The following is a 23,362-nucleotide window of genomic DNA, read 5'->3' on the forward strand; positions in this document are numbered from 1 at the left end:
AAATATTCAAAAATAACCGTACTAAAAATCGAAATCGGATAGAGATTTTTCAAATAAATTCAATAAAGATTTAAAATTCAACAAAAATTCAAGAATAGCATATATAATAAACTTCTATAAAAATATTCAATTCAAAAATCACTTCATATTTCAAAATTTATAGATATTCTTAAAAAAAAAATCGATACTTCATATATTATTCAAAAATCAGCAAAGATAAATATTCAATGTTCAATAATAATATGTATATATAAAAAACGAGGGAAGCATTTTCAATAAAGATAGACTAAATTTCTTACTTACATTTTATCATTTGTGTCTTTTTCCACTGGGTTCGGTTCTTGGGTCCTGGTCTGCTCCATTTTCCGCCGTCGGTGTTTCCAATTTTTGTCGTCCATTGTCAGAAGATTCTCCTAATTATTTACAGGATCGCCATGTCATAAATAGTGTGATGTTACTGTCTTTTTGGTCCAAACTAATTAAAACTCTATTGTTTGGATAACTTTATATTTACATCGTATAAACGGTGATTCAATTATAATTGTTTACAAATACAAATCATTACCTATACCACACATTTGTACATATCAAGTATCTAATTATAACAACTCTTGAATTTACCTACACTGCATTTTTATACACGACATAATATGTAAACCTCACGTATTAATTCACGGTCAGGAGTCATTGTCTTCGAGCATGGCTAATACACTACATTATATTTTGATAAAGATATTTACAACTTAATTTATATAGGTTGTCCCAACTATATTACACTCGTGCTAACCAACAACTGTCAATCCGCTGCTATCCTGGTTGCATACATTATGCCTGATAGCACATCTCCCTTTTTTTATCATTAAACATAACAAAGAAAGTTATCCTACCCTTAACTTTTAACACCTAATGGTAATCTCAACTTAAATACTAAACACATTAATCAGTGTAATCTGCTAGATAAGCAGGTTTCTTAACAACACGTCTTGGCCTACTAGGTGTCACCGAACCTGGAATACTTAATTTCTGTTCCAAACCAGGACTAAAATTCTCACTTTTAACACTCACTTCATTTCGAATCGCGGTTTCACTTGTTTCTTCTAAAGTGTCAATATTCTCATTTTGCCACGGAACATTATTATTAACCGCAGGCTCGCTTGGAAAGTAGTAGGGAGCATAAATTAAATGCCAATGATTCCGGCGATATTGGCCACAATTGGTTTCCACTACATAGGAACACGGTTCCTCACAAATCTCTACTACTTTCCCATACTTCCTTATGTCAACAATCCATACGGAGTCACCAACATTTAAGGTGTCCATGTCCCTAGCATTATGACGTTTATTATAATTTCGCTCAGACTTATCTTTGACATATTTCTCTCTATTTAGAAAATCCGACTTTGTATTTAAAATTTCTTCCAGTTTACTTGGTAACACTGGAAGTGTGGATCGTAATTTTCTATTCATAAGTAACTCACTAGGTGAATAACCATGTTCTAATCTAATGGACTGGTTCTATAAGCCAACAATGTTAGAAACATGTCTTCATTCTTATTCTTTTTTATAAGTTGCTTAGCCGTTTGCACCGCCCTATCTACCCCTCCATTACTTTGAGAAAATTTCGGACTAGATGTAACATGGACAAAGTCATAAGTTTGTGCAAACTCTTTAAATTTTCAAGAAAATTGCGTCCCATTATCGGATCTCACTACCTCAGGAATCCCGAATCTAGAAAAGAGATCTTTAATTTTGGGAATTATAGATTTTTCTGTTAGACTACTTAATTCGAAAATTTCAAGATATCGAGAAAAATAATCGACATTGAAAATTTTGACAGGCGTCAAAATTTTGCATTTTATTTCTTTCTCCTTAAGTAACTATGATTTAATTCCTAAAATGTAAATGCACCTAGGAAAAATTATTTGTACCTAATGTTTTTCTGAAATCTACTGAAATATGGAATAATTTTAAACGAATTGATAAAATGTCAATTATTTACAATATGAAACGCTTTCATCTTTTTACTAAACTAGTATTATGTATTTATTAAGCTTTAAAGGTGTTGAATACAAGGGGTTTTAACTGAATTACATAGTTTACAATGGAAATTAAATACAACAGACAACGTTTAATAACTCTAATTTAGTTTTTTACATTATGCTCGGACTACTATCCGTAGTTTGTTTACTTGTGATCTAAAATTAAATTAGATGTTTGTACTTAATTGACAATATTTATAATAAATGTTCAAAGTGAGCTCCACCTGCGCGAACACATGCATCGATACGACGAATCTAATTGTTAGTAATGCCATTGTTAACTAAATTATGTCGGATAGTTTCTGCAGCATCAAAAATGCATTCCTGTAATTCAGCTTTTGTTTGGATTTCATGTCGGTTATCATACACTAACGATTTCAAATGTCCCCAAAAATAAAAATCCAGTACATTGAATTCTGGACTTCGTTGGTGAGTAGATAGACTATGTTACTCTGAGCGCACCCCTTAAATCGCAATAGCCGCTCGTAAATGCGAAACATCGGAGACCGCCCCCTAAGAACGCATCCCTTAAATCGCAATACCCGCTCGTAAAAACGGCGTGTGAGGGCTCGTTGGAAAGAGGGAATAGCAACAAAATGGCGGCATTGCCACAACGGCATTACAGCATATCTTCGTTGCTATTGGTCCGAAGAACTCGTTGGAACGGCGAGGGGGAATAAATATGGCGGCCAAAACGACATTACAGCATATCTACGTTGCTATTGGTCCGATGTTGACGTTGGAGATGAAACCACGTGACAACGTCTGGGATACTGTGCTACGTTCACCGTTAGACATGTAAGAGCATCGTTGATTTTAAAAAGACAAGAGGCAATGTACTGAGTGGCATGCTAAGCACATGGCAAGTCTACTGATAGGCATATGCTACGTTCACCGTTAGACATTGTTGATTTTGTAACCTACAAGATTGTTGATTTTGAAAAGACAAGAGGTAATGTACTATATAACATGCGAAGCACATGACAATACCCATTCTAGTCATAAAATGTCAGGTGAGGGGTTCGAACCCTCGCACCCTTTCGGGTATCGGAGCTTAAATCCGACGCCTTTGACCACTCGGTCAACCTGACTTGTAAAGAAAACACTAATACATAACATTAATTATTATTTTAAAAATGTGTATTCATGTACATTACGTGTAATGCTAAACGATCATTATTTATGACTGAAAGCATAAACCATCGTCAAATTCTCAATATTGTTGTTCGTAAAACTCATACATATATAAAATGAATAATCGAAAACTCAGAATTACTTTTAGAGAAATATTTAAAAATATGTTTAAACGCCGTGTTACTTGGATTTACCAGATGTAGTCAACTGATAAGGATTGAGGTTGCAGACGTATATTTTTGTAAAAATAATAAAATAACGGGGAAACGCCTAACCGCAACTGCCGGAAACTGCGAAGAAACGTCTAACCGCATGTTGTAACGTTATAAACTGTTATCAGTATTCGTAAGCCACAATAATAAATTTTACCAGGAAATTCTTTATCTTGTAACGAATGAAAAAAAAACCAAAAATCATTAACATGTGTCTCTGAAATGGATAAGACAATGTAGTGAACATACGATTAACACGTTTTGACCGCGTGGGGTTTCGCCTATAAATAATGACACTGCAATAATACGACACAGTCAGCATCTAAAAGTGTCGTTAGTAAGATCTCAGTGTTCAGTGAAAAATATTCAATTAAGGTAAGCGATTTTGTTGTTCAGTGTTTTAATATTTTTTGTGTATTTATTATATACTCGTTTTTCATGTTTTAAATATTTTTGTTGTTCATTATGTACTTGTGTTTCTGTTTATCCATGTATTTTTAAAAAATAATTACGTTCAAAAAAATTCACTTCTACTCTGTGTAAATAATTGTGGAATACTTTGTTATATTTCTCTTCTTTTCTTTGTTCTCATTATTTAATGGAAAATATTAAAATAGTTATGTGCATAGCAATTTTTTCTTATTATATTAATTATTGTGTGTTCTATTTCTCTCTTCCCAATTTTTGCCGGTCTTCACAATTTCTTTTCCTATTTTTTACAAAAATCATATGTTAATAGCAGTTTTATTTTAGCAGTTTTATATATTGTGGTTAACAAGACTACAAGGGTCGATAGTTTCTGTCCCGATTAAACCTCGGTTAGAGGAATTTTGTCATGCAAAATTCCGCTAACCGGGGTTTAATCGAGACAGAAAGTACTGGCCCTTAAAAACCGACTTTAACCGGTTGATAATCTTTTGATTGCTCCTCTTATCAAAGATAAAGTTATCCAACTGTAGTGTCAACTACAGAACGCGTGTTATATAATATATATTTTTTGTATATGGACGCGTAAATAATTTGTTGCATATCAGGTAACCCAAAAATTCAGGTAAATCTGAAATTTCAGTAGCCACCCTTCAATCAGTGGCGTATCCGCATAGACATATTTAGTATGTCTACCCTTAGAATAATTTATTATGTTGTAGATATTGTGTAACTCTTAAAAAATGAATTTGTGTGGTTAATAAAGAGTACAGTTGTCACTTTCATAGAACAAAATGTTTTTGTAAAAAATAAGCGTACTAAGCTGTGGCAAAAGGATGTTATTAAAAAAGTCCTAACTTTTAGTACGTACCTTGTTCAAATAGAGGACAATATTAAGTTTGTTCATTCAGATGATTTAAGAAGTAGTGTTTATGAGACTTTACCAATCGAAGATAGTGTTTTACCGGAGGTGTGTGATGTAGTTGTGCAACCAAAAATAAGTGCTAGCTCTTCGTTAATTTTAGATAGAGGTTATAAGAATCAGACTAATGTCATGGAAGTTGAAGTTGCACCAAATAATTTTATTCAGTCACCGGTTTTAGAAACCACTCAGCATACTGCTAGTTCTATTACAACTTCACCTTCTATTCAATCACCCCTACACACCAGATCTGGTAGAATGATTAAAGCACCTACCAGATTTAATCTTTAAAAAGAAGGGGAGAAATGTTGTATATTTACTTAAGTTATGGCATTTCGGAACACACCCCAATAACATACTTTGGGAGCTGTCAAATAAATGTCACATGCAAAAAGAACACTGTAATGCACAGCAGACCCCCACATAGCAATGCAACAGGGATATTCAAGGTCAACGCACGTTTGCTAGTTTGCGCCCTTGCACGGGATGGCACCACTAGTATCATTTCTGAAGGTTTCTGCACGTCGTTCGTTCTGTATTCTGTCACTTTCTTTGTCATTGTCAGTTGTCAGTTTTCATTTCTTTGAGAAAAATACGACGCCATATTTATTTGTTTTATTTTTTCATAAATAGCGTTTAAATAGTGCATCCAGCAACAAAAAGTGTAAAGTGAATTATAGCAGTTGTGTTTTATTCCAAATGTATACAATTTTGGTGTGGTTGAAACTGATGAATAAATAATAATATTGTGTAAATATATGTGTAATAAGGTAGTTGTGTTTAAGTTTTTACATTGATAATTGATAACAAACATATTTTATAAACATACATATAAACATTTTTATAAATAAAGATTGTATTTTATGTTTTATTCTTTAATTTTTTAACCACTTTGGCATTTTAATGTAATGGAAAATAAATATAACCTCAAAATAACACAAAAAAATCCAAATAGTATACGAATTATTATAAACGTTGATTGATAAATACATACAGATATACTTTTATCAATCAAGGATAAGGATTTTGTTATTTCAAGGTTATATTGATTTTCCTTTACATTAAAATGAGTTCTCAATCCAAGTTAATTTTACAGCCCTTTTGAATTTACCGCCATATGGCGTATAGTTACGCGCCCTACCACTGGCTTATGCGACAATCGTCGTTTCACTCGTTAACACGGAACTTGCATTGCTATGTGGGGGTGTGCTGTGCTGTAATGTCGGCAATGGTGTCATGTTGACGTTGTCCATCTTGTCTCATGTAAAGATACAAATTAATGTGTTTCAATAAAGTAGTCAAAGTCGGTCCATAGTTTTATTAAATACATAACATAGAGCTAAAAGAGCTAGACAGGGTTAGTGCAGATATACGACGGAGATGCAAGATGGACAACATTAACAACTGGGTGAAAAACAGGTAGAATGGAACGACCACATAAGCCGAATGTCAACAAATGGAATAATAGGGACGGCGAGAGACGGTAATAGGAAGACGATCAGTGTGAAGACCACGAGAACAATGGAATGACAACTTACTGGAGACATAAGATATGTACCTCATAATTTTGCAAATCATCTTACTCTATTGATTCTGCAGAAATGTCTGTTGAACTGTCTGAATTATTTGATCCTAATTGTATTAACACAGGCTCAATAACATTATCTACCATGCCGTCAAACCTCCACATATCGTCTTCTACTTTAATAACATGGCTTATCGCATTCTTCTAATTAGTTGAATGTATACTGTCCAAACTGGCTTGCAAGAGGCGCTGGACATCACTAATTTTAAATTTGACATTTTCCCGACCCACATATTCTTTCATTTGTGCCCAAATTAATTATATTGGGTTAAATTCACAATGATAAGGCGGTAGTCGTAAGTAGTAATGTCATGAAGTCTAGCCATTATATCTACAGTATACTGACTATATGCACCACGATGTTGTCTAATAATACTCATAAGCTCCATTTTAACCATATCCTCGCCGTATGGAATTGATTTTCCCCTCAAACAATGTTGCAAAACTGCTTTTCTGTCACTCATAGTAGGAATTCGTTCAACAAGTCGACTATGGTAGGATGCATTGTCTAATACTACCTCTGAGTTAGGTTCGAGATGCTGAAGAACGTTTTCGAACCATCCTTCAAAGCATACGGCGTCCATGTCCTCGTGATAGTCGACAGTTTTCTTTGATATAAAAACGAGAGCACTATTTTCCAGAAAACCTGTATCGCTACCGATATGAGCTACAATAAGACGTTGACCTTTGCCTGCCTGATGGTGCTCGTAAGCCTGTAGATAAGCCTTCTATAAATGCTTGACGAGGAGATCTTGGGTCTAGGACGTTTCATCGCCGCCAGTTCATCGCCGCCAATTCATCGCCGGCCGATTCATCGCCAGTCAGCTAATCGCTAACTAATTTATTTCCACCGACCAATTGTCGACAGTTACATTTATTAATTTTTAATATTAGTTAGGAATTCTAGGAAATGACCTAACCTAACCTAACCTAACCCAACATAACACTACATAAATTTGAACATATTATTTCTACAAAGGCCATTTAACACTACAAATTTAGTTACATTTAGTATAAAATTTAGGGGAAATAGAAATAGAACAGTAAAATATAATATTTTTTATCTGTTTAATTGACTTGATTTTATCTGTTTTGAACTGAATTTAACGTCGTGTCGAGTTATCTCCCATAATACAAAATCAACTGACTAACTGGCGATGAAACGGATGGCGATGAAACGGACGCCGATGAAATGGACTGGCGATGAATCGGCAGCGATGAAACGTCCCATTCCGAGAGTTCTTATAGTTGTATCATGCCAAATTTTTGAAACTGTATGCCCGGCATTAATTCAAGTTTCATCAAGGTAGTATATTTTTCTTTTGGAAACACGACAATCCCTAATAAAGCGCAGATATCTTCGTCGCCATGATACAATTTCCTCTTTATCTATTACGATTGATTTCCGAGACCGTTTCATGTAACGAAAATTTAACTGATGCAAAACTGTTCTTAGCGTTTCACGGCTCATTTGAGGAATCATGTCGTTCTCCAGCAACTTGGCCTTAACATTATTGATGGTTGGAGGCTTTTTTCTAAAAAGAACGTATGTACAGTCCTCCGGATTATATTCACTTAAATGAAAATATTTTCGTCCACGCTGGTGAGTTTTTGCTGCACTTAAGAGGAAACAGTAGCGATCAACAGGTAGCGAAAACGCGTTCCAAGGTTGCGGCTGTAATTTTGAATATTTTTTCGAGATATTTGGCAGACGTATTCGTAATATAATAAAGAATGGCGGTACAGAGCCCAATTTGAAAAATATTAATATGTGGAAATTACTCTGTAATTAAATACAATATTAAAAAACGAGCCTGTACCGCCATTAAGAAGAACAAAAAAATACACTTTCTTCAAATAAACTTTTTTATCCGATGCCTAGATTTTGTGTCATTTTGGAACTACTAAATTTTTTTATTTCATTAGTAGTTCCAAAATGACACAAAATCTAGGCATCGGATAAAAAAGTTTATTTGAATAAAATGTATTTTTTTGTTCTTCTTAATGGCGGTACAGGCTCGTTTTTTAATATTGTATTTAATTACAGAGTAATTTCCACATATTAATATATTTTTCAAACTGGGCTCTGTACCGCCATTCTCTATTATATTACGAATACGTGTGCCAAATATCTCGAAAAAATATTCAAAATTACAGCCGCAATCTTGGAACGCGTTTTTGCTACCTGTTGATCGCGACTGTTTCCTCTTAAAGTTTCCGTGCTTTTCAATTTACGCACAATTCTTTCAACTGTGGTCGCTGACACTCCCTCCTGTTAAGAACGAACAACGATCTACAGCTTCCGTTGTAGGATGTGTTCCGACCATCATACACTTTCCACACGATTTGTTTCTCAGCTTTTGAGAGTGGTTTGTGTCGATGAGATTTTGTCGTACTTGTGCCAGCAGCCGCATCCATTTTTATTATATAAAGATAAACATATACTTTCATTAATATTGCCGAGTATTATTATTATTTCATGTTTTAATTTCTGTGTTTAACAACGTGAATGAAATGTCAATTAACGTATTTTTATATATTATTTAGCCATACGGCTCACACTCCCTCTAAGGGGAAAATTGACTCATCCCAGATACCTACGGTATCAAAAGGATTGAGCTCTGGTGGGACTCTTTCCGTGTTATCGAGCCCTAGGTGACTTGGAATGCAGGTGTATCTCCCAAAAATTTTCGTACACTTCTGGCCGTCGCGAGTAGTACAGCTTTCTGCATGGTCTTATAAAGATGTTCATTCAGACCCAGCTTTTTTATGCTTTCGAGGAGGGTCTTCGGAATGACTCCAGTAGTAGACATGATAATCGGTATCGTCTGGGTACTTTGCATTCTCCATTGCCTTCGTATTTGAATTTCTAGATCTCTGTACTTGGCGATCTTTTCAGTAAATTTACTACGGAGATTATTGTTGTTAGGTATCGCCACATCAATTAGTGTTGTTTGTTTTGTTAATTTATTAACTAGTACGAGATCTGGTCTATTATGTGCCACTGTTTGGTCTGTAAGCACAGTGCGGTCCCAGTATAGCTTGTAGTTGCCATCCTCAAGCATACTCTCAGGGACGTATTGATAATACGGGAGATGATCCGTTTGGAGAAGTCCCAGCTTGATAGCTATCTCCTGATGAAGGATTTTTCCCACTGCGTCATGCCGTTCCTTATATTCAGTTGCAGCAAATGCCTGGCAGCCCCCTGTAATATGTTGGATGGTTTCTTGGGCTTGACATCCATATCGGCATCTGTCGTTTTGAACCTGAGGGTCTTTGACGATATATTTCAGGTAATTTCTGGTTGGTATAACCTGATCCTGAATGGCCAGTATTGATCCCTCCGTTTCAGGGAACATCTTTCCTGATGTCAACCAATAGTTCGACGCTGTATTGTCGACATAGTCTTGGCTGACCTCATTGGGATGTCGCCCGTGTAGAGGTTTACCCATCCAGGTGCGCAGTTTTTCGTCTTTAGTGAGGTGGTTTATGCGCATTTCTGGTTCCCTCAGTTTAATCGGTGTTGTGTCATCTACTGCGCAGATAGCGCGATGTAGAGTAGATGTCTCAGCCTGCATCTGAAAATAAGTTCTTAAGTTAGCAATTTGTTTGTCCAATTGCTCACCTATATCCATAAGTCCTCTTCCTCCTAAATTCCGTGGTAATGTCGTTCTTTCCACTGCACTTTTGGGATGGTGTTTTTGTGCCTTTGTAAGGTGCGTTCGTACTTTCCGCTGAAGATTTTCTATGTCCGTTTTTGTCCACTTAACAATGCCAAATGAGTAGCTAAGCGCGGAACATGCGTAGGTGTTTAGTGCCTTAAACAAATTTCTACTGTTAAGGTGTGAGCGAAGCAGCTGTTTTACCCTTTGTATAAACTCTGTAGTTATCTCTGTTTTCATTTGTTTATGGTCAATTTTCCGCGCTTGCTTTACTCCAAGATATTTATACATATCGTTTTCACCCATGGCCTCGATGTTCTGGCCATTTTGCATATCGAATCCTCCCGGCTGTACTTTTCCTCTGACTATATTTAAAATACGGCACTTGTCTAGTCCGAAGTGCATACTAATATCATTAGAAAAATTTTCTACAGTTTTTAGCATCTCATCGAGTTGGTTGCGAGTGGAAGCCATTAATTTCAAATCATCCATGTACAATAAATGATTAAGCTTCGCCACCACATTGTTGTTATTTTTGATGCTAAAACCTGCGTCTGTGGAGTTTAATAGCTGAGATAGTGGGTTCATAGCTAGACAGAACCACAGAGGACTCAACGAATCTCCTTGAAACAGGCCCCGGCTGATTGCGATATTTTCAGTTTCGATGTTAATTTCACCAGGTATTTGAAGGTGAATTCTAGTTTTCCAATCTGTCATTATATGCTCTAAAAAGGTCACTATATTATCATCGACTTTATATATTCTCAATATATCTATAAGCCATTCATGCGGCACTGAATCAAAGGCCTTCTTGTAATCAATGAAGGCAGTAAAAAGATTCCTCTTTTTGGAATACGCCTGGTTAGAAATGACTGAGTCGATGATGAGTTGTTCTTTGCAACCCATGGAACCCTTAGCGCATCCTTTCTGTTGAGGCTCTATGATATTGTTCAGAGCACAGTGTTGGTAGATACGCCGGGCTACACAGGATGTGACCAATTTATACAAAGTTGGAAGACAAGTAATTGGGCGGTATTTGGCTGGATCTTGGGTGTTATTTTGATCCTTCGGTATTAAATAAGTGGTACCCTGAGTTAGGAATGCTGGTATATCCTGTGGATTAGAAATAACATGATTAATTAGTGTTGATAAGCACTCATGAACAGTCCAAAACTTCTTGAGCCAAAAGTTTTGAACCCCATCTGGTCCAGGAGATTTCCAGTTATGAAGCTCTTTGATGATATTTGAGACTTCTTCAGTAGTGAAGGGTTCGTAAAATGTAGTAATGTAGTGTTGGCAGTTCTGTGTCGTATCTTCTATCCACCCAGCATTGTTGTTAAGAGCAGCTGGTGTGGAAAGTTGATTTCCCCAAAACTCATGAATTTCTTCTTGGCTTGGGTAAGTCTTATCGACACGTTCTACAGTGGAATTGAGTTTTCGATAGAACGCCTTCTCAGAACTCTCAAAAAGAGCATTGTCGCTTTTGCGGTTGTTACTAACTTTGTACCTCCTTAGTCGCCCTGAATAAACGGAGAGTTTTTGTTTTAATGTATCCAGACACTGATGCGCTGTGTTGTTTTCTGGATCATATCTTGAGTGTCTTGCGGTACTCAGCATTATTTCTTCAGCTCTCCTGATGACTTTTCTACTTGTTACACCTCGTATGTATTCTGTGACTATACCAATATCCTTACGTAGTAATTCAATCTTTCCGAGCAGTCTTTTCTCCCAGGGTGCAATTCTGTTACCAGTTCTTTCGTTATTAGTACCCCGTCGTGTTCTGATCTTAACGCCCATTACATTAGCAACTGCTGTTGCTGCACAGTAGATTAGCATGTGCAAATATTCTAATGTGTGAGCTTCTACGACATAATTGGGTAGGACTTCAGTGTTCACAATTTGTAACAGCGCCCCTAGTTTTTTACAAGAGTTTATTCGTGGTAGCGGTGGTCTGCTAAGTGGGTTTGTTCCATTAAACTCCTGTACCGCACGTGCCATTTCGCTTACTAGGTTATCACGTAACTCGTTGTTTTCCTGCTCTGTATTGTCAGGTTGAGTTTCTTGTATGGCAAGCTCAGGAATCTGCTCATGAACTTCAACAGGGACTGGATCTTCAATTACAACATCGTTATGAATCTCCCGTTCGACTTCGCTTCTGATGGTATTGCGTCGAGTCTCTGGGATAAGGTTGTTTCTTATAATTACCCGGTATTGGTCTGATACTCGCTGCTCCGATACTTGAATATCTGGGTATGTCCTGCAAAATTCGGCATACAGCTGTTGTCGGTAGCCGATTGTTTCTTGACCGAGGTTTGTCACCTTGTAGTAGAAGCGCAAAATGTTTTCATTAATGGACACAGTCCATTTCATGCGCTGCCTCGGTCGTCCCGCTTGAGTGAGCGCCGGCTGATGTTCCAGCGCAGCACCTTCGGCGGGTGGAGCTCTTGTTGTTGTTTGGCTCGCTTGTGGTTGTGATTGTGGTTGGGCTGTAGCTGATTGTATGACAGAGGCCCGCCTCCTCAACACCCTGCCCACCCCTATTTTTATTATTATTATTATTATTATTATTATTATACATAAGCAAGGGCAGAGGGACAAGTCCCTATTATGCCCAAAAACAAAGAAATTACATAACTAACCTACTAGTAGATACAATATAAAACAAAAGAAAAAAGATATAATTTTTGTTTACATAAAAAAAAATAAAATAGTTCAGCTATAATAAGAAACGGTCAAGTCTGTTTTTAAACGTGTTAGTAGAGGGGGCCGTGACAATGTTATCACTAAGGTTATTCCAACTCTCGAACACTCTATTTGGTAGGAAGTTCTGCCTTGATCTCGTAGAAAAGTTCTCTTTTTTAAGTTTGAACTGGTGACCTCTGAGGCGTTCATCTTGGTTTATAGTAAACATTTCGTCGAGATTTCCGAAACTGAATTTTAATATTTTAAAAGTGGTTATTAAGTCTCCACGTTGTCGACGAAGTTCGAAGGAAGTTAGATTGGCCATACTAAGTCTCTCTGCATAGGAGGGTCTTCTCAGTCCCAATGGAATTCGAGTTGCTTTTCTTTGGACGTTTTCCAACAATGTTTTGTCTCGAACCAAATCAGGATGCCACGTTGGACCAGCGTATTCAAGAATCGGTCTTACGTAAATAGTGTAAAGTTTACAGAATGACTGCATTGAAACTCTCGAAAAACACCTCCGAATAAGATATAGTCTGGAGTTCGCACGTTTACAAATAGAAGTAATGTGGTCGGACCACGTTAGACTGCTGTTTACGATAACACCAAGGTCGTTATACGAGAACACTGAATCTAATGGTCGCCCGTTAACAAAATACGGCACAAGTGGGTTATTTTTACCAATTCTAAGCACTACACATTTTTCCGCGTTTAAGGGTAGTAACCATTGGGAACACCAAGTAAAGATAGAGTCCAAGTCCCTTTGGAGGGTTAACTGGTTTGTCATAGGATTGGCATATATTTTTGTGTCATCAGCATAGAACGATATTTTACTGGAAACATAATAAGGAACATCGCTGGTATAAACCGTAAAAAGCAGAGGTCCGAGGACAGAACCCTGAGGCACTCCACTTTCCACTAACCTGTCCTGTGAGAAAGATTCGCCAACTCTAACTTTGTAATGTCGATCTGTCAGGAAATCATCTATCCAACGAAGTAAAGTACCGCGAACTCCGAAATGTTCTAGCTTATGTAGAAGTCTGCGCTTAGGGACACGGTCAAAGGCTTTAGAGAAGTCTAGATAAACAACGTCGACCGGCTGCGAACTGTTAAGGGATAGCGTCCAGTCGTTAACACAATGTAGGAGATTGGTTAGAGTAGAGCGGCCAGACACAAATCCATGTTGTTGTGTTGGAATGACATGTTCCTGGAGAAGGAATTTAGTCATCTCCTCGGAAATAATGGCTTCCATGACCTTACCAACTACTGACAGCAAGCTAATCGGGCGATAATTGTTGGGATCGAGTTTGTTGCCTTTTTTAAAAATAGGGGTGACGGATGCTAATTTCCAACTAGGGGGTAAGGAATTCTGGATAAAAGAAGTCTGCATAATTAACGTTAAAGGTATTGCAAGCGTGTCTGCGCATCCTTTTAACATTTTTGATGTTAAACCATCTAAACCAGGTGAAGCGACTGTGCGAAGTTTCATTAAATGTTGTTTGACATGATCCACTGTAAATTCGACTTGCTCTAAGGATGCGCCGACACGGTTACACCTAATAGGAGGTAGATTGCCATCATTCGATTCTTTAGTAAAAACCTGTGAAAATGCTAAGGAGAGAGTTTCGGAAGAATCTGTGTCAGAAGAGCATAAAGTCTGATTAGGTTTTTGTAGTAAAGGTATGGACACTTTAGATGTCAATGAGGATCTTATGTATTTGTAAACTTTTTTAATGTTACCGCTTTCAATAACACTTGTTTCAAAATTACGTCTTAAAGTTTTTAGAAATGTTTGTAAATTATTTGAAAATCTGCGGTGGTTTTGAAAATCGCTGTAAAGCCCGGTCTGTTTAAATTTCCGCCAGAGATGTCGTTTGTGATTAATTTTTTCTGTTGCCGTTTGATTAATCCACGGTTTAAGATTGTTTTTATAAGTCTTACGGATGGTAGTATTTTTAGAAATTATATTGTGGACGGTATCGAGAAATGCAGTCCACATTGATGAAGGGTCGTTTAAGTCAGCAAAAAACAAATTCCAGTTGATTTGAGAGAATTCAGCGTCGACTTCAGAAAAATCTGTTGTGGTGTATGTTACAATATTATTTTTGCGGGGTAGAATTTGATTGAATTGGATGTGAGCCGTTATAACTGCATGATCTGACTTTCCTATAGGAGAGCTGATTTCGAGAGATGAAATCAGCTGTTCGTCGTTAATAAGCACCAGATCTAAAGTAGATGGTTGGTTATTAGTTCTAAATCTGGTAGGTTCTGTAATGAGCTGTATTAAGTTCGAATTTACTACAAAACTTTTAAATAAATTATGAGAGTTTTCGGTGTCAGATAACGAAGTTATTGGCCAGGTGATCTCCGGAAAATTAAAATCTCCAGTAATAATGAGATTATCGAGAGATGATAGTTCTTCAAGTTTAGTAAACATAATATTATCGTGTGCAAGTACTGTAAGAGGTGGACGGTATATACAGACTAAATTAAGGCAAAATGGATTTTTATGTAATAGACACGTGAATAGCATCTATTCCAGGAATATCTAATGGGTTAATGTTAATTTTGAAAGTTGTGGTAATAATATTAGATAAATAAATGCATACACCACCACCGACACGATTTTCTCTGTCTTTACGATAAATTGTATATCCATTGATGTTAACAGAAGAATCAGGGATTGAGGGTTTAAGCCAGGATTCAGCAATACACATAATGTGTGGCTGAAGAAGTTGCACTGTGCATACAAATTCATCAAATTTTGCAGAAAGTGAATCTAAATTCGTATATAGAAATAGCCAATCATTAAATCTATCGGTAGAAAAATTATGAACGAAATTTCGTGATTCTGGGAGTGCCATTAATGTATTTAATTGTTAAGTCATGTTCACCGTTATTTTTGCGAATTTCTAGTTCATTTCGGAGTTCTTTTAAGCGTGTTTGTTGGATGGGCGTCTTATCGTCAATTATTGAGAATTTTTCCGTGGCTTTGTTTTCCAAAAGTTTTGCTTTATTTCTCAAAATATCTTTAACGTGGTATTCCGAACTCATTACTACCTTTATCATTCGGGGAAAACGTTGGTTCGCTTTGCCGACTCTGTAGAAAGTGATTTGCTTTTCCTGACAGCCAACAGTTGCCAAGACAAGGTTAATCTTATTTGCGTCGTCATCTTTTCTGCGTTGTGCATCCCCAGAGGAAGATTCTGGAACGCCTCTGATTAGAATATTCTTCGCACGTGTCATGCGATCTACAGCTTCGTTTGCAATATTATCCGTGAATTCGGTAGACTTAAACAAGTCAATTTGGCTGAGCTTGTTATTTAACTCAGTTATTTTACTTTCAAAATCATTAATTTTCGTACGAATTTCCATTTTAAAGTCCAGCAAAAGATCTTTTATTTCCGAAAAATTAGAGATATTTGAGCTGCAAGAATTACATAGGATACTTATCCCACGAATTTTCTGTCGAGTAACGCGATCGTCGGAAGAAAGATCCGTGCATGTGATATGTATTTGTCGCTTACAACCATCGCACTGAAGTTTACGGTCAGCTGTTGCTATGTTTTTGGAGCAGTTAGAACAAACTGAGGTAGAAGGCATGATCGGGTTTTTTACTGGTATGTAATTAGTATAGTTTGTTTTATTATTAATAAATTGTGAAATGGTACTCACAGTTGTTTATGTTCACTGTAATTGCACTTTTTTTACACAAAATTTTTTACAACCACTAATGACTATTGGTATATGGAAACTGGTATGCAAAATTTCTTTGCGAAATTATTATTTACAGCGTAATCTTGAAAATTACTAGGAGCACAAAAATGTACGTGTGTCGTTAATCTACTAGCGATAGACTATCCAAATTATTATTGAATGTTGCTTTATTACCCAGGAAATTTGATCAAAAATTGGAAGGTCATAATGAACAATATTTCTTACCTTAACTTGAATCAAGCGACAAAAGTTTTTACCACTATCTGGACCCCTTTTAGAATTATTTGTCGGCCGCTGTTCTATGCACTTTTCGAAATTTTCTTTATTTTCACAATGCAATCATTAATAATTATATTGACTATTTCAATTAAAAATCATAAGTATTACTAAGGGCCAGTTTCTCATATCGAGTTCAACTCCAGTTTAACCTGAACTTCTAGTAAACGTGAGTTTAAAGTCAAAATCGTCTTTCTCAATTCACGTTCAACCGATGGCAGTTTAAACTTGAACGGTGGAATTCGGCCGTTCAAAGATTTCAGAACTCAGTTCCAGATGATTTCATGGACTACGCATGCGTTGTATTAGCACGAAACGCTGTCATAATATAAATATATCCTATTTTATTATATATTAAGCCTAACGATCAACGATAACATTATTTTTGTTTTTATAATATTAATTTATAATTAATAAAATGACTATTTGACTATAAATACTTAAATTTAACTTTATTCAAAAACAGCATAAAAAAGGTAGTTCATAATGACGACAGTTTTGTACCTTTTGCCATCTATTGGCATTTCTCGAAAGCTGTAGAACGAGCACTGACATGAACGTGCAATGAGAAATGAATTCCAAACAAAACCGGAGATCACCCGTGAACCCGGTTCAACTGAACCATAGATTACCGCAAGTATGAGAAATCGACCCTTAGGGCCAATTTCTCATATCGAGTTTAACTCCAGTTTAACCTGAACTTCTAGTAAACGTCAGTTTAAAGTCAAAATCGTCTTTCTCAATTCGCACGTTCAACCGATGGCAGTTTAAACTTGAACGATGCTTGAACGGTGGAATTCGGCCGTTCAAAGATTTCAGAACTCAGTTCAGATGATTTCATGGACTACGCATGCGTTGTATTAACACGAAACGCTGTCATAATATAAATATATCCTATTTTATTATATTAAGCCTAACGATAAACGATAACATTATTTTTGTTTTTGTAATATTTATTTATAATTATTAAAATAACTATTTGACTATAAGTACTTAAATTTAACTTTATTCAAGAACAGCATAAAAAAGGTAGTTCAAAATGGCGACAGTTTTTTACCTTTTGCCATCTATTGGCATTTCTCGAAAGCTGTAGAACGAGCGCTGACATGAACGTGCAATGAGATGCATTCCAAACAAAACCACAGATCACCGGTGAACCTGGTTCAACTGAACCATAGATTAACGCAGGTATGAGAAATCGACCCTTAAGGTATCAGTTGAACCAGGTTCACCGGTGAACTTCGGATTTGTTTGGAATGCATTTCTCATTGCACGTTCCATTCATGTCAGCGCACGTTCTACAGCTTTTGAGAAATGCCAATAGATGGCAAAAGGTAAAAAACTGTGGCCATTTCGAACTACCTTTTTTATGCTGTTTTTGAATAAAGTTAAATTTAAGTGTTTATAGTCAAATAGTCATTTTAATAATTATAAATAAATATTATAAAAACAAAAATAATGTTATCGTTTATCGTTAGGCTTAATATAATAAAATAGGATATGTTTATATTATGACACCGTTTCGTGTTAATACAACGCATGCGTAATCCATGAAATCATCTGAACTGAGTTCTGAAATCTTTGAACGGCCGAATTCCAACGTTCAAGCATCGTTCAAGTTTACTGCCGTCGGTTGAACGTGAATTGAGAAAGACGATTTTGAGATTAAACTGACGTTTACTAAAAGTTCAGGTTAAACTGGAGTTGAACTCGATCAGAGAAATTGGCCCTTAATGGTTTTGCTTTATTACAATGTAATAATTAATTCTTGATTTTTTTTATTAGAAATCTAAGTCTTAATCGTTTTGTATTAAATTTTACAATGCGTTTAATGTGTTTACTTCATGATTTAATTTAAGACAAGAAGTATTTTAAATCAATAAATCTAAATTTCACAGCTAACTGTATAATGTACTCACCTAGAAATAACGAAATATCGGTATAACAATAATAATAGAGTTCCATAACTACGCTTTCTAGTGGAAAATTTCCACTATTCACTAAATGTAGTATCAAAAAGTCACACGCTCACTGTGCACTACAGTACCTACGCTATATACTGAAATTTGCCACTTTGAAATCCCTCCAGATGTATGCGTCACCATCTTCAATTTTTTGTCCGAGTATAGATAACCAATTACGCGAAACATCCAATGTCAATAACATCAAACAAACCAAATTCTTAGTCATCAATTCTTGGTTTGTTTGATGTGAGGGGACGACCACGGACGGGGTGAAAAAATATAAACACTAGACCCCTGCAGAAGTGGATATCGGTTTATTGGTTGATATTTACATTATTTTACCTACCTGATACAACTGACCTACAAACCTACTATTTTTTGATGTCTGTCTATCTTTAGATTTTTTAATTGCATGTTGTTGCCAGACTTCTATTAGCATATCAAAATGTATTTTCGTTTTTTGGCCAAACGGCTGAATTTAGACAAAAATGTTATAAGACTTTGCTCTACATTGTGTCTTCTTCCTATACCTTTAAGGAACGCACTATTTTCGGAGACACCCTGTATATAATATATGTGATATTTATATATTTTTGAAAACATTTTAATAGGGAAACTAAATTGACTAAAATACGACTCTTAAATGTAGAATGTAACAGTATAAAAGAAATATTTTTACTTTAAATAAAAAATACAAAAATATAAACGTACGCATGGTAGTATTTTACATAAACAGAAAACAAAATGACACTAAAATAACTACACTAACTAAAAATCACATTTAAAAACATTTCATAAACAAAATCAAAATTTAGAAAATTATGATGATGGTTCAACATCGGAAGTGTCTGAATCAAAACCTGTAAAGCACCTAAGACTAATTCTGCCTCTTCATTTTCCCTTCTTTCGGTTTCCTGATCAGGGCCAAATCCATTCCAAATTGTCACATTTTTAATACGAAGAACTGTTTAAATATTTAAACATGAATACAAGTTTAGCAGCCTTTTCGGTTACTAAATTATATCGTAATTTGTGGTAGGGGAGCCCAAGCGGGGATTTTTGCAGTTACTCGAGCGCGTCAGATTATCATATGGGGAGAAACCTGGTACTCTGCAGACGTACCTCTACCATATATTGGCTCTTAACACAGGGACGTTCGTTAAGGGGGGGCCCGAAAAAAAATCTATCCTTAAAAATACTCGAAATTGTCAGATTAAGATAAGGTAAGTTATTAAGTACTAGGGGGCGTAACTACCATTGGGGCAACCGGGGCACTGCCCCGGGGCCCCCGGCCAAGGGGGGCCCCGCAGGTGCCCCTTTTTTGACCGTGCATAGAGTTTAACGAGGAAAATAAAAATATGTATTTTAAAAGCCGATCCTAACGAAATATTTTCAAATGACACAATTTTAAAAAGACCTTACAGGGGCACCCTAGAATTGAACATAAAGTTTTAATTTTTCACTGGAGAAATTAGTATTTTCGACTAAAATGCAATTGGAACAGAACCCTTAGAAGGGCCCCTGAGGGCTGAGCTGAGCTGGGGCTCCCGAGACCTTAATAAAATTTTAAATTATTATACTTAGGAAATTAGTTATTTCGGCGTAATAAAACCTAAAATGCCATTGGAAGAGGGGCCCCCGAGACCTTTCGTAAAGATATAAATTGTTACTGAGGAAATTAGATATTTTGGTAAAATAAAAACTAAAATGCATCCGGAATAGCGGCCCCCGGTCCCAGCTACTTTGTCTTAACCAATTTACCCCAGACCACATCTTGGTACCTGAACGGAACCACATGGTACCACATATTGAAAAGAAAGGTAAGAGTAAGATGGAATGAGCACATTGGAGTCAGCCCTACCAGTACCACAGCATAATAAATCTTACAGCAGTGACGGTATTCGCCTTCGAGAGTGTCACTGCTGAAGGTACCGGATATCGTTTTCTAATATCCTCGTCAAATATGATTCTGCTCTCATTAGGTCTGTATACAATTACTTCCCGACGGTCTCCTCCTTTTTGACATTTTCCTATCTCCGTCAATTTTTCTTCCACTTTTCCATATCGAATTTTACCGCATTCTTGAATTTTTCTTCCACCTTTTCAGTTTTCTGTATCTCCTCAGCAATTTGAATTAGCTGTTCCTGAATTTTCTCTTAAATAAACCTCATATCTTCATATTTTATTTTTTCATTCGGTTTTCAAGTTTCAAGAAATTTTCTTTTTATTGTTTCATTATATTATTTCATTTTGTTTTACTATCTGTTCATTTTGTTGTTTTTCTTTTAAATTTTTTAAAGCGAATAAAAAATAAGGTGATTTCAATTTTTTTTGTGTTGTTCAACTAAAATAGCAACATGTAGGTTCAAGAAACTTCAGTCATAGAATCCATTAAAATGCTTTTTTAAGGGGTTAAACATCAAACATTTTTCCGGACTCCGCCTTCCACTGGGGGTAACCCGGCAGGGGGCCCCCAGATCATCTTTGCCGGGGGGCCCCTAACATCGTAGTTACGGCTCTGTTAACCCTTAACTTGACAATGTGTATCTTAATACACACCTATTTTAGATTTTTTTTACAAAGTTTAAACCTTCAAATCTCTGTAGATATTGTAATGTGTATTTCGATACACCCATGTTCTTTGTACAGGTAACTACACTGTTGCAATTTTTATATTTGGCGGGAATAAATTTGTCACTTTTTATAGGTCAGTTCTGTGACGACCGTTGGCCGCGTTCAGTTTACCAACTTTTCCCAAGATAACGCTAGTTTTTGTGGCGACTTATAAAGTTATTTTAATTCTGTGAATAAAATCGAATAAGGTAAGCATTGTCCTTTAGTAATATGTCAATAGTTTCGTAATTTAGATGTATGATAAAATGTGAGCTTCGTCTAAAAAACATGTATATTTAAATTCACATCGCTAATAACACGAACAACAATAAATGTGAATTTAAATACACACTGCCCGTTTTAGACCATTTAAATAAGAACGACGAGTAATAGGTGTCCAGGGTAGTACTCGTTGAATTGTTAACTGTATAAAATTAATATATTTTGTAATTTTATTTAAATGTATTCAGTAATGGGCGCTGGGTATTAGTTTCAAGTTCGTTTTTGTTTCAGATTATAACTTCCAATAGAACAAAGAGAAAATACAATTAGCAACTCAACAAATAAATGATGAGGATTGCGAGTATAATATTTTAGTTCCCAATAGAAATATTGACTCCGATATTGAAAGTGATAATGAAGAATATATTATGTTACCGTCCGCCCCCTTAGCATATCCTGTAATAGAGGGTGTTGATGACGATGAATTAGAAAATTCATCTAAGTTTACTATTTTATCCAATATATTGCTCGAAAACGAGGAGATCTTGGAAAACGAAGCAAACAATGAAAAGGTAGAAAATGCAGAAGGTGCTAAAAACAACGAGCTAGATGAGCGTATTGGGTATGTTGTAGATAAAACCTTAGCAGATGAGCTTGATCATAAACCTCTTAATTTAAAAAAGAACAAACAACAACAAAAAGTTCAAAAGAAAAACAAAACCAAGAAAACGAAAATATACAGCTGGACAGAGGAACCTTTTAGCTACCCGGTAGATATTGAAGAGGATAATTTTCAAGTTCCAGACGAGATTTTATCTCCAATTGATTACTTTAAAATGTTTTTTGATGATATAAATCTTTGATGACATAAAAGAACAAAAACTTTAAAACAATTTCGTTTTTCCATAATCGACAGCTTGCTCCGTGAAAATAAAAAACTTGGAAGACCTTCAAATGAGGACACCGCTGTTCCAAAAAAAAAGAATAAGAACCATATTTAAACCCCGGCCAGAAGGTGATATAAGATTTAATAATTTCGGACACCTTCCACAATTTTCCACAAAGGGCCGATGTCGCAATTGTGTAAATATCTAAACACATATAAAATGTACGAAGTGTGACGTACGTCTTTGTTTTGTGTCAAAACGAAATTGTTTTTTCGATTTCCATATGAGCAAGTAATCATTGCAGTATTTTCGTTAGTAAAATAAATCAGTACAACCCTGGGTGTTCTTTCATTTTTCCACCTAATTTTAATTTAGAAAACAAGTACATACTTAAATTGGTAATGTGTATTGTAATACACACATATTGTTTTATGGTTTCTTGACGTTGTGCATTCAGATACACACGTACAAATCAAAGTCAAAATATGTTCAAAAAAAGTTTATTAGTGAAAATGTATTAATTGGTGACCCACTTCAACAAATAATGTCAGAAATAATTTTTATTTTGCGTATTTCTTGTTTTGCCAAGTTAAGGGTTAAGTACGTGCAAAAGAGTGTATATTTCAAAAATCTGACGATTAGATGACGTAAGGAAATGGGCGAGTCAAAAAGTTTCACAAAAAAAAGCGAATATTTCGAGAAATGTTTTTCTTTAATATTTTTCAAACATCTATCGAATGGTACTAAACATGACCCCCCACGGAGAGGGGTGAGGGGTAAATTTAAAATTTTAAATACAAACCCCGCGATATTTCGCAAAATGAACATCAGATCGAAAAACTGCAAAATACACTTTCAAACCGTTTTTGAAAAATCTATCGAATGGTACCAAACATGACCCCAGGGAGGTGGGGTGGGGGGTTACTTTACAATCTTAAATAGGACCCCCCAAATTTTTATTGCAGATTTGGATTCTTTACGTAAAAATAGGCAACTTTTATTCGAGACATTTTTTCGAATT

General features: G+C 35.8%; 1 protein-coding gene and 1 non-coding gene across 2 annotated transcripts; both read right to left on the bottom strand.

Moving 5' to 3' along the window:
• Positions 1 to 3,046: 3,046 nt before the first annotated feature.
• On the bottom strand, positions 3,047 to 3,130 carry Trnal-uaa (transfer RNA leucine (anticodon UAA)). Its single transcript has one exon. It is a non-coding gene; the product is annotated as a tRNA-Leu (tRNA).
• A 3,442-nt stretch (positions 3,131 to 6,572) lies between these two features.
• Positions 6,573 to 15,099, bottom strand: LOC126892147 (uncharacterized). Its single transcript, XM_050661610.1, has 2 exons — positions 14,560 to 15,099; positions 6,573 to 7,031 (listed from the first exon to the last, which is right to left on the bottom strand). The coding sequence occupies exons 1-2, from the start codon at positions 15,097 to 15,099 to the stop codon at positions 6,573 to 6,575; spliced, it is 999 nt and encodes a 332-aa protein (XP_050517567.1).
• Between the last annotated feature and the right edge of the window lie 8,263 nt (positions 15,100 to 23,362).

Source organism: Diabrotica virgifera, chromosome 1 (assembly GCF_917563875.1).
Source record: "Diabrotica virgifera virgifera chromosome 1, PGI_DIABVI_V3a".
NCBI lineage: Eukaryota > Metazoa > Arthropoda > Insecta > Coleoptera > Chrysomelidae > Diabrotica > Diabrotica virgifera.